This window comes from Gracilinanus agilis, chromosome 3 (assembly GCF_016433145.1).
Source record: "Gracilinanus agilis isolate LMUSP501 chromosome 3, AgileGrace, whole genome shotgun sequence".
NCBI lineage: Eukaryota > Metazoa > Chordata > Mammalia > Didelphimorphia > Didelphidae > Gracilinanus > Gracilinanus agilis.
The window spans coordinates 82867480-82880721 of NC_058132.1; the positions used below are offsets into that span (position 1 = coordinate 82867480).

General features: G+C 33.1%; 1 protein-coding gene across 2 annotated transcripts in view; it reads right to left on the minus strand.

Annotated features, from left to right (window-relative positions):
* LOC123240469 (zinc finger MYM-type protein 4) overlaps positions 1–13242 on the minus strand; it is an 83932-nt gene that overhangs the window by 46857 nt on the left and 23833 nt on the right. For both annotated transcript variants that reach the window (XM_044668065.1, XM_044668064.1), the window contains exons 4-7: positions 11103–11187; positions 10601–10853; positions 2209–2383; positions 1909–2121 (exon numbers count right to left, since the gene is read on the minus strand). In XM_044668065.1, coding sequence (XP_044524000.1) covers positions 1909–2121; positions 2209–2383; positions 10601–10853; positions 11103–11187 — 726 coding nt within the window. The remainder of the gene's footprint in view (positions 1–1908; positions 2122–2208; positions 2384–10600; positions 10854–11102; positions 11188–13242) is intronic.

The window sequence follows — 13242 nt, forward strand, 5'->3', positions numbered from 1 at the left end:
ACATGAACTGTCATATTTTACTATACAGATGAGTCCATAAAATATTTCTAAAATAAAATGGCATTCATCTGGTTCAGAATCTAGTCTACCAAATGTCTAAGAGAGAATAGAACAGTTTTCTGAAGCAGCGAAAATATCTTTATGTAGATAAGTTGTTTTCCTCACAAAGACAAGAACAGAGAATTGCCAAAGATGAAATTAACTGTAACAGGATACATTTTACTAGTGAAGTATATTACTGATTGCTCAGAGCAAATAAACATAACTAAACCCAATGGAGTTCTAGAACAAGGGAGGTGGATCTTTATGTTAAGTTCTGGGAGAAAATTTAAGAGGAAAAAGAAAAAGCTAAAGTACATTCAGAAGATATCAGGATGGTAAAAGAGACTTAAAATTGTCATACAAAAGAAAGAGTGGAGGAAACTTGGGATGTTAGTCTGGAAGACTTATTGGGGAAGGAGTCAGTGCATTTAAAAATATTCCAGAGCTACCATGTAGAAGGGAACAGCCTCAAGAAATATATCCATATATGAGCTTTGAGGATTCTTAGCCCAGTTATTACTTTCACCAATTAATCTCTGTTCTCTCATTGTTAAGGGGAATGCTATAGATACTTTAGGCCCTATCCTACTTAATGTTTTTTATTAACAACTTGAATAGTCATAAATAAAATGCTATCAAAATTTCTGACACAAAATTAGGAGGAATGGCTAATATATTACATGGCAGGATCAAGATCCAAAAAGTACACAGGGTTGAATTTAGTGTTTTACACTTGGGTTCTTACAACTAATTTCACAAGATCAAGATAAAAGGAAGGTTTCCCTGGGTAATAGATTATCTGAAAAAGATTTATGTGTTTTAATGGACTACAAGATGACCAAGTTAACAGTACATAGAGAAACCAAAAAAAGGTAATGTGATTACATCTTGACTAAATCAGATTATACCAGGAAAATGAATGTTCATTTTGGAAATCAAATTTTAAGAAGTATGTTAAACTTTAGAGAACATCCAGGAAAATAGTAGAGTCTAAGGTTCATGACATGAAGTTCAATTGAAAAAAATAGCTATGTTTTGTCTAGAGATGAGAATAATTGGTAAGGGTAGAGAGTAAAATGGATGGACATACAAAATTGCCTTCTTTTAAGTATTTGATAGGCTGTCCTGTGGAAAAGTAATTAAATGCACTCTGCTTGGCCTAAAAGAGCAGAACCAAGAACAATGGGTACAAGCTGCTAAGAGGCAAAATAAGGTTTGCTATAAAAGAAAATTTTCTAATTTGCTATCTCACAAGGTTGTAGATTCTCCCACTTCGTATTTCTCCCATTATTTACTGCCATTAATATAAGCTTTCATCCATAATTTAACCCTGTACTCTTCAAAATGTGAAACATTTGTCAATAAATTCTTAGGCAAGAAAGGACTTTCAGAAGTTATTTAACTTTATCTCATCACCTCAATAATCATTTCCTATAAGTTCCTAAAGTCTTATATCACCAAGACCTATTTCCTAGAAGACCTTTCTTTCATGAGAGTGCAAGAGAAGTTTGTTTTTCAGCCATTAGCATTCAATTTCAAGGGATTATACAAAGCTTTACTTCACTTTATTCAAAAGGGGAAAAAACTTTAATGCCAATCATATTTTGATAAACTGAAATGTATTTCAAAATGACCAGGAGCCTCACTACTTATGAAAATCACCTTCCAATTATATTTTTGTAAAAAACTAAATAAAGCTGTATTAAAAAACCTACCACTCTAAACATTTCATAGTTTCTCTTAAATAATGTTAATTCTCCCCTGAAATGAACAAAGAAGTGGCATTTATACTTATAAGAGCTTATCTAATTTTAATAATTCAATTTAGGTCACTAAATAAAACAAATGAAACACGATCATATATACCTGTTTATATGCTGTGACACAAGTCGAACTACAGAATTTCTTGGACTGCCCCTCTATCTGCAGCATGTGGCACTGACCAGAGCCACTGTAACAGTAACCCCCACAGTTCTCACAGCAGTTCATTGTAAGGTTGTTAGCAGAGCGGAACTTGGAGAAGCAAGCATCACTACAAAGTTTATGGACAACATTTTGGTAATTAACTTCATGTCGAATCTAGGAATGAAAAACCAAAGTAAGTAGTGTCATTCAAATCTCTGACCATTTAAAAGAGAATTTCAGGAAGTACAAAATATAACTTACAACAGCATTCTTCTGGCACATGCTGCACTTCGTTGAAATGCTATTAGTATGTATAGTAACAATAGGTTTTCTTTTTAATTCATATGTAGATAGACATGATTGGCTGCAAAAATCTTTGCTAGAGCTTGTATTGTCAAACTGGGCAGTAATCACATCCTTTGGATTTAAAATATCTCTAAAAATAGTAAATGAAAAGAAACATGAATTATTGTTTTATCACAATTATTATTTCTTCATGTAGGTTAAAATGACTATTATGAAATACATTACTAGAATAGTAGTAGAACTGCATTACTTTTTTTTTTTTTTAAACCCTTAACTTCTGTGTATTGACTTATAGGTGGAAGAGTGGTAAGGGTAGGCAATGGGAGTCAAGTGACTTGCCCAGGGTCACACAACTGGGAAGTGTTTGAGGCCAGATTTGAACCTAGGACCTCCCATCTCTAGGCCTGGCTCTCAATCCACTGAGCTACCCAGCTGCCCCGAACTGCATTACTTTTAATTTTAAAGTAACATTGATTACTCACAGGTAAAAATCTCAAAATTCAAAAACATCACAGCTATCCAGAACTCTTAGGGAATGAATAATTCTGGGCAGTATCAATAATCAATCAATGCCAAGCACATGTAGATGCCATTCTTTCCTTTCTTAAAGGGACTAGAAGGTAATTTAACTTCCATGATTCATGAGTCAATGAACTTAGCATTCAGAAATCAGTATAAGTACTTTTACACTAAACTGACGCAGATATGTCTTTTTAGAGTTAAGTCTTTGCAGTTTTCATGTCTCCTTTGTCTACATCCAATGCTTGGAACACAGCAGGCAATTAATAAATATCTATTAAGTAACTGACTGTTGGGTTGTTATTTCTAATTTTTATGGACTATCTGTCTATAATTCCCCCTCAACTTGGCAGTGGGCTGGGTAATGACATAAAAAAGCTTAATAAGAACTGTGTGTAAATTGCAACTGTATAAGCTCTTTATCCCTCAGAAACTCTTTTATGAAGAAAATTTAGAGTAGAACATTTAAAGTATTTCCAATGACCATTCAAAGATCTTTCTGGCTATTGTCCTAATTTTTGTGTGATTCCAACAAAACAAGGTTCTAAATAAGTGAGATGGTAACTGATACCTGACTTTCAAAAGCAGTTCATTATACAAAGACTTAAAAGCTTATTTTTAAAATTCTCACATTAAAAAAAGTGAGGTTACATGTCATAACAATTAAGGCTACATTGTCATACAATTTAAATATATTTTTATAAGGCTTTCTTATAAATGCTACAAATTAGAAAATCTCAAATAAATGCACATAAATCATGATCATTTCTATATATTTCCAACGCATCACAGCAGCAATAGGAAGAAAGAGAAACACCATTTAAAATCACCCTAGACAATATAAAATACTTAGGAATCTATCTACCAAAACAAACATGGGAATTATACGAACATAACTACAAAACGCTTTCCAAACAATTAAAACTAGATCTAAACAATTGGAAAAACATTGATTGCTCATGGGTAGGACGAGCTAACATAATAAAAAATGACCATTCCACCCAAATTAATTTACTTATTTAGTGCCATACCTATCAAACTTCCAAAAAACTTTTTTTACTGAATTAGAAAAAACTTTAACAAAGTTTATTTGGAAGAACAAAAGATCAAGAATATAAAGGGAAATAATGAAAAAAAAAAGTGAAGGAAGGTGGCTTAGCAGTACCAGATATTAAGCTATACTATAATGCAGCAGTCATCAAAACAATATGGTACTGGCTAAGAGACAGAAGGGAGGATCAGTGGAATAGACCTGAGGTAAATGACATCAGCAAAACAGTGTATGATATCCAAAGAGCCCAACTTTTGGGACAAAAATCCACTATTTGACAAAAACTGCTGGAAAAATTGGAAAACAATATGGGAGAGATTAAGTCTAGATCAACATCTCACACCCTACACCAAGATAAATTCAGAATGGGTGAAAGACTTGAATATAAAGAAGGAAACTGTAAGTAAATTAAGTGAATACAGAATAGTATACTTGTCAGATCTCTGGGAAAGGAAAGATTTTAAAACCAAGCAAGAGTTAGAAAAAATTACAAAATGTAAATTAAATGGTTTTGATTATATTAAATTAAAAAGTTTTTGTAGAAATAAAAACAATGCAACCAAAACCAGAAGGGAAACAACAAACTGGGAAAAAATCTTTATAACAAAAAATTCTGACAGAGGTCTAATTACTCAAATATACAAGGAGCTAAATCAACTGTATAAAAAAATCAAGCCATTCCCCAATTGATAAATGGTCAAGGGACATGAATAGGCAATTTTCAGATAAAGAAATCAAAAGTATCGATAAGCACATGAGAAAGTGTTCTAAATCTCTAATAATTAGAGAAATACAAATCAAAATCACCTCACACCTAGCAGATTGGCTAAAATGATAGCAGGGGAGAGCAATGAATGTTGGAGGGGATGTGGCAAAATTGGGACGTTAATGCACTGTTGGTGGAGTTGTGAACTGATCCAACCATTCTGGATGGCAATTTGGAATTATGCCCAAAGAGCTCTAAAAGAATGCCTATCCTTTGATCCAGCCATAGCATTGTTGGGTTTGTACCCCAAAGAGATCATAGATAAACAGACTTGTACAAAAATATTTATAGCCGCGTTTTTTGTGGTGGCTAAAACCTGGAAAAGGAGGGTATGCCCTTCAGTTGGGGAATGGCTGAACAAACTGTGGTATATGTTGGTGATGGAATACTATTGTGCTCAAAGGAATAATAAACTGGAGGAATTCCATGTGAACGGGAAAGACCTCCAGGAATTGATGCAGAGTGAAAGGAGCAGAGCCAGAACATTGTACACAAAGACCAGTACACTGTGGTAAAATCGAATGTAATGGACTTCTGTACTAGCAGCAATGCAATTACCCAGGACAATCTGGAGGGATTTATGGAAAAGAACCACATTCAGAGGAAGAACTACAGGAGAGGAAACACAGAAGAAAAACAACCACTTGAACACTTCGGTTGATGAGGACATGATTGGGGATGTAGACCCGAAAAGACCACACCAATGTAACTATCAATAATATGCAAATAAGTCATGACTGACCACACATGTTAAAACCAGTGGAAATGCGAGTTAGTGGGGGGGGGGGGAGTTTGAGGGGGTGAAGGGTAAAGTAAAAACATGAATTATGTAACCATTGAAAATTTTTCTAAAAATAAAAAATTAATCAAAAGAAAATCTCAAATATCAATAAAAGTGAATAAAGAAGTGGGCAGAAAAATCCTGAAGACCAAGTAAAAGAAACATAGCTGTTATTCTGACAAAATGATAAATTATTCCGAAATTAATAATACCATCTTTCCTATGTCTGTAAAAATAGCTCATCTGAGGCAAAGAAGATTTGATATTAAAGGCAAATGAATTACTTTCCTTGATCTTTTTCATAATTCACAAATTGTAATTTTTTAAAAGGATTTATAGACTAACTGTCCTATAGACTGATATACAGAATAGAAAATGAGTATGTAAACTCTACAAGTAAACTAATCATGTGACCTTGAACAAATCCATTAACTTCACCCGTCCTATTTCCTCAACTATAAAATAAGAAATTTTACTAGTAGATAGTCTAAGTTCTATTCTAACTCTAATGTTCTAAAGTTGGATACCAAGCTATCTCATAATACTTTCAGTCACCCAAGAAATCAGGAGAAGGAAAAGATTAGGAGAAATGGTGGTGAAATACTGATTTGGGACTAAATAGGATCAAAATAAAATAAATGGAGCAAAAGAGTATAAGTAATATAAGAAAGGAGCCAAAAGAGGATGTAAAACTACAAACAAGGTGATAATAAACATGATGAGGAAACGGGAAGGGGGGGGGGGGTGTGAGGAGAAGGAAAAAATGCAGAGAGAAAAGGACCAGTGAACAGTTAGGTTAGAAGACAGGAACCTAAGAATATAAATTTTAGGATAAAATATTGATAGTAATCGCGAAGAAAGGCAATGGGGAAAAGAGACATATCATAGTTATGGCTAGAGATTTGAAGGAAATCTAAGGTAAAAACGGGAAAGTATGGCAACAGATGACAGAGAAAGGAAAGCTTTGGAGAAAATAGGTAAACTGAATCAGGTAATGAGGGATGTAAGAAATGCTATTATACTGTGCTATGAGAGTAAAAAAGGACCAATTGAGTTAGTTGTAATCAGAGATGAAAGCAGGGAAATAAATGAGCACAGGCAAGGAATAAGAGGGCAAAATATGGAAAAGGAAGACAAGATAAGCAAAAGAAACAAGCAAGGGGTGGACAAAAAAAAATAATGAAGCTAAATATTAGTGGATCTCTAAATCAAAGTTCTAATCTTCTTCTGAGGATATTTCATAAAGTAAGTTTAGCACTAAAATTTGTCTTCAGTGAGTGAATACTTAAGAAAAGGTTCACTAGAGTCAAAAAAATCTCAGAGTTGGAAGAGACTTTAGGGATCATCTAAAGTTTGAGGTTTTAACCTGAAGCAGGAACCTTCTTTTAAACCAGACATGCCAGTTTTATGACTATTTTTTAAGTGGTCATCGGGCTTTTCTTTGCCTCAACAACCTATGCAATTCCACTTTTAAATAACTTCAATTATTAACTCTCCCCCACTCCACAGTTTCCACCTATGAATATATATGGTAGAGTTCTATCCTATGAGAACAAGCAGAATGGATTCCATTTTCTCATAAGTATTTTTATGTACTATAAATAGTAATGAGGTCCTCTGTTTTACAGAATAAACACTGTCAGTTCCTTTCACATACACTGTTTTCAGTCTTTTTATTACTCTTCCTTAGAATCTATATCAATATGTAAATACACTTCTTAAAATGTGATCTATATATTAATAATCTATATGTAATTCTCTAGAGATTTATGCTGACTAGACCACGAAATAGGCCACAAAAATCTTTCTAGAATTTATTTTGTCAAGTTGGGCAGAAAACATATCCTTTATGCTTAAAATATCTCTAGGATATAATAAATGGCAAAAGACACGAACTGTACTTTTATATCACTTATTATTAAAAAAGAAAACTGAGACTATCAATTCCTTTGTTCTATAGACCATACACTTCTGTTTAATAACCCAAAGACTGATTAGATAAAAACAATAACATCCTCATTTTAAAGATCAGAAAACTGAGTATCATTAGTTTCTTGTCAAAAGATTACAAAACTAAGTTGCAGAGAAATCAAACCGTGGACTAAAGTTATTTCTAGCATGCAAATTTTGTTTCCCAACAGAGGTCTAAAGTATTAAAATATAAGTATAAAGAAAAACTAAATGGGATTTAGTGAAAAATTATGAAAGGAAAAACAATGGTTTTTTTTTTAATTTAAAAAAGTTTGAGTAAATTTCCTGTGATAAAGAAACTAGTCAAGTCCATTTGTATACACATTTCAAAGTCAATTTTGAAAATGATCTTGATTTTTTTAAAACATTTTTTCAACCCTAATATCTTTTTTATATATACCCTTCTATATTAATTTTATTTTGTTACAGGGCTAGGCAATGGGGGTCAAGTGACTTGCCCAGGGTCACACAGCAAGGAAGTTCCGTGGCTCTCAATCCACTGAGCTACCCAGCTGCCCCCAATGATCTTGATTTTTAATAATACAGCAAACAAAGAATCCTACTTGGTAAACTAAGACTGGAGTATTAGCTCAGAAGTCAAGATGTTCATTTTTTCCCCCACCAAGTCACTGTCTGCTTATATATGACCTTGGCAAGTCATTTTTATTTCCTTAAGTCTCATTTTGTTTCTGTATCTATAAAAAGGAGCTGAAGCAAATTGTTTCTAAGGTATCTACCAATATGAAATTCTATTCTAATGACTAGGTTTAAAAACCTATTAATAAAAAAGTCAAACAACAATACAAGAGAAAAAAAGCATGTGCTCCTCCACATCTTTTGGTTCTGATGATCCAATTTTGGTACTTTGAGAACCAACTACAGGACATTATCCCTGTCACAGCTGCAAACATGCTACAGGATAAATTGTTTCAGAGCCAGACTTGACTAAGATGTCACCACAACAATTCCTCAATCTAAAATTTGGCACCACCACCCCAAATAAAAAAAAATTAAATTCATTCCCAGAGTGCACACATGCAAAAGATTTTTAACTATTCTGCATTTCAGTTTCTTCATCTATAGAAAGAGGATGTCAGACTGGATGATGATCCATTATATCCCTTCCATTACTAAATCGTGTGTGTGTGTGTGTGTGTGTGTGTGTGTGTGTGTGTGTGTGTGTGTGTTTGTTTTAAACCCTTACTTTCCATCCAAGGCAGAAGAGTGGTAAGGGCTAGGCAACAGGGGTCAAGTGACTTGTCCAGGGTCACACAGCCAGGAAGTATCTGAGGCCAGATTTGAACCCAGAACCTCCTGTCTCTAGGCCTGGCTCTCAATCCACTGAGCTGTACCCTCTATGCATATTTTTGTTGCATGACTATGAAACAACAAGGTTGGAATTTCAAAGAAACTTACAATACTCAACCAATTTGATGGCATTGTCCTGAAAAATATTCACTTTGGGAGGGCCCAAAACAATTAGAGCAATGCTACCATTATGCAAAAGATTTTTCAACTCATTTCAAGGCCAATTAAAAAACCATATAGGAAAGTCAATCCCATTTTCCCAGTCACACCAAATTTCAGAACAAAAGTGGTATTAGTATTAGCTCAAATGCTTATTTAATTTGCAAAAACTGGATCCAAATAATTTCTGAGTTTTAAAAAAAAGTCTGCCCCCAAAAGTGGAAGAATTGCCACTTATCACAACTAACCAAAGCCAATACAACATATGCTCTAAAGGACATTTCTAAACAGTAGTTTTAAGAATTACTTGGAGCAATTGTAATGTTATTGAAGTCAAACACACAGCCTATTAAAAATTTTTTCAAAGGGGAAATGGCCATTTCTAATATTAGGTTTTTTAAGTTACATTATTACTTGATACATACATTTACATCAAACCAATGGGAGGTTCACTAAAACATTAATCAAAAATCTTTCAGTTTAATTCCATGTAAATGACATGCAAAAATTTATTTTTTTATTATTACATTGTTTCCAAAATTTGAAACAACAAAAGTATGTAAAAAAATCTATCTATCAAATACAGGAAAAATTCAACTTTTTTATACAGTTGAGCTTTTTTCAAAATGCACCAGCAGAGGGAGATTTTCTTCCCCTTACCAATGACAGAAGAGAGTAGCATCCATTTTAGGTACATATGTCCCAATCAACTGAGGACCTTAAGAAGACTATGATTCATTTTAAGCTTCTTAAAAAAAATCAGCATAGGCAAAAGGATTTGTATGTTTTCTTTTCCTAAAATACTTCTACTCTGGACTTTAGTTTTAAGAAATTTTCTTAATAGTTTACAATACACGACCATATCACACCATAATCCTAGATTTTCATTAACAAAATTTTTATTAGCCTCAGTATGCTAAATCTCATTTTATGATATAAAAGTAAAATCATCTTAAGTTTTGCCTCTATTCATTGAATGACTGGTAAAATCACTTCTCTCTGAGCTTAGGTTCCCTTCCCTAGGCAAATTGCAGATTTAGAGATGGATCAACTCTTATGCCAACTATTCCAGTTCCCCCCATTTTGGAGATGAGGAAATCAGAACCTAGAGAAGTGACTTGCCCAAGGTCATAAAGGTATTAAGTATCAGAGTTAGGTTTCAGGGCCTGGCCCTGACTATAAATCCAGCACTCTTTCTACTCTATTACATCGCCTACCCCAGTTCTGCTATCCTTGATGAAATTCAGCTACAAAGAAATGCTGTAAAGATAAACAAATATATTTATAATCACTAGAGTGCTGCAGAAGGCATTAATATACCTTCAATTATCATTATAAGTATTCTATTATTTTGTTATTTTTCACTACTTGGTCTATCATTAATAAAAATAAATTTATTATTAGCATTCATCATCTAGTTTTTAAGTTAAACTGTTTAACTTAATCAGTGGATGTTTCCTTCGTGCATATAAAAGAAAAAGGATATGAGAAGTTTCAGCCATTGCAAAGTTGCACTATTTGAAGTGGAAGGAAAACTAAGTTCCTCAGAACTTGGGGGGGGGGGGGAAACCTATGAAATTTACAATTAGCAAAGAATGATATTTATGACTATGTAATAAATTTGTTAGGGAAAGTAATAGACAAAATCAATAGGCTTATTTATATTGGACTGTCAGGATATTTCTTCCCAAAGAGGCTAAGTTGGAAAACTGAACTCCTGAGATGCTTATAAGAAATCTGAATCAAAAAGAAAACAAATAAATAAGAAATAGAATTGAGATCTCTGCTGTACTTTGAGCAGCTCGAACAGGTTTTCTTGGTAGGGGCTGGCGGGCGGGCAGATGGAACGGTGTATCCAGTGAGGCACAGTGTGGAGCAGAAGAGCTGAGTAGACCCTTTTCTCTGATAGGCTGTTTGCCCTTTCTGCAGGATTTTTTTACAACCAGAACAGGAAACCCGAACAGCTGTGGATGGAACTGAGGGAAGCATTTTGTTCATGCCAGAGGATGCCAGAGAAGGCTGAAAGCCTGTTGTCAACTGTGGAGCTATAAAAAACAAAACAGGAAGGAGAGGGAAAGGTTTTGGTATTTATCATGAATATTAAGTACATATATTCAATTTTTCTTTCAGCTCCAATCTCCTCAGATTTAAAATCTAACAAATTACATAGTCTGTAAATTAATGGTTCTATAAAAGAACAGACATCACTACCTACATGATTAATACAAGAAGATACATTCCCTGATATGGATCAGAATTGGTAAGTGGATAATGTATAAACTTGAGCTTCTTACCAAGAGGACTGCCACTGACTGAAAAAACAGCACTAATTTTCAGTTCTCCTTCTGGAGTTTTTCCCTGTTGACCATGACTGTATTCCTGAAACAAAAAGAAAAAAGGGAGGGAATAGCATAAAATGCCCTCAAGAAAATCAGGTATTCAATTCAAAAGAGAAAAATTATCTTTAAAAAAGCCTAGATTCCTTCAAAACCCCCAATTGTCAAAAAGTCTTAAAAACCTTACAGTGATAGTTACAGGTGATTCTTTAAAAAGAAGATTTGTTAGTGCAATGGGATCTCTGATGGCTGCTAAAAGATGGTCTCCCATTTACTAGGGTCAAATAAGGAGGCTAAATGCATGAATGGCAAACATGATTAAATCCAAAGAGAGCAAGTGCAAAAAGCACACTGATGTTAACTTGTACCCTAACTTAAGCTATATTTTAAAAGCATCCCAGAATTTAATCTTGATTAAAATCTCAGATTTGAATTTAAAATTTAGGCTGACTCCGTTTGTGGACAGTTCCTGACCAAACGAACCTATAAGCCTTTCAGTTCTGATTTTTTTTAAAAATTTTGGGGCAGACTAAATCATTACAATTTATCCTGAACAAGAGACTTAAAATACACTGTTCCAGAATAGTATAAAACTGAAAGATACTGTTACAATAATTTAAGAGAAAAACTCCAACTTTAGGCTTTTAATACAGTTTAATTTTAACCTATGCAGTTTGGATTACCAAATATACTCATTTGACTTATTCTATGATCACATCAAGTCAAGTTTACTTTTATTTATTCAAACTTCAGGAAGCATGTTCTAAAAAACAACCCTCTATGTCCTTATACTTACAGTTCTTATTGGGGTAGGGAAAAGTACTGAAGCTGTTTCCAAGATGAAACATTGCCCAGAGTTCTTAATAAACTAAGTAATCCAAAAATTGATAGACTATAGAAGGGGAACATTTAACCCCAGAGAACACTTACCTAAAATTTCTAAAAGTAAGTTTATTGTTATTCAATATAGTAAAAGTTTACTATATCAGATTAAATGAGAGGAAAGAAAATTCTAAACTTCAGAAGAACATTTTTAAAAAAAGTCTTTTTTTTAGAAAGCCTTTGATAATTCCAAAATTGTTTCCTGATGAAGGTGAGGACCTATTTAAAGAATTGCTTTTTAATTAGCTTACCAATGATTTACATAAAAATGAGTGCACCCAATGCCCTTCATCTTATTGGTAGAGAGGGGAACTGTAAGCATGGAATATTATTACATATATTATCTATACTGGACTATGTGTTGGGTGTTTCTGTTCAATTTTTTTTCTCCCCTCTCTTTTTATTCTTTGCAATTAAGAGATAGCTCACTGCATAAAAGCCTGGTGAAGTACTTATTTGGGAAATGAAGAGGATATAAAAGCAGCCATTGTTTTACAAAATATGTAAATGAGTTCCCAAGTACTTGAAGTTTGATTTTGTTTTAATAATCAGATTTTGTGATTTATACACTATTAATTTGAACTAGGAAAAATACTTTAATCTATCAGAAAATCTAAACAGAATTTATTAGGTTTTACTATATTATTGGTTGACAGTGTTCTCACTTAAAACTTGAAACATTTTTACTAAAATGTTAAGTATTTGAAAATATTTGTAACTGTTATAACCATTGTTTCAGCAGCAAAAATTAGCACATGTACAAAACTTAGAACTTCCTAATCTACATGAAATTAAAAAACTCTATGAATTCAGCTTTTTTCATTCATTACAAAGGCATAAAGAAATAGATCTATCTATCTATCTATCTATCTATCTATCTATCTATCTATCTATCTATCTATCTATCTATCTATCTATCTATCTACTTTACAAATGGAAAAACCAATTTAAGTTCCTCACTTCTTCAAAAGAGCATCACTCTACAATCCAAAATACTCAATTCACTCATAACATAATATTACATAACCTAAGAGACTACTACCAAGATGATTACAGACATAAAATATTTTCAAAACCATATTATCAAAGAATATTTACAAAATATTTACAAAATCCCCAGTTAACATGGGTATTACAAGAGGAATTTTTTTAAACTACATTTATTAGCACTTACAATGTGCCACACACTGTGTTAAACATTTCACGAAAATTAACT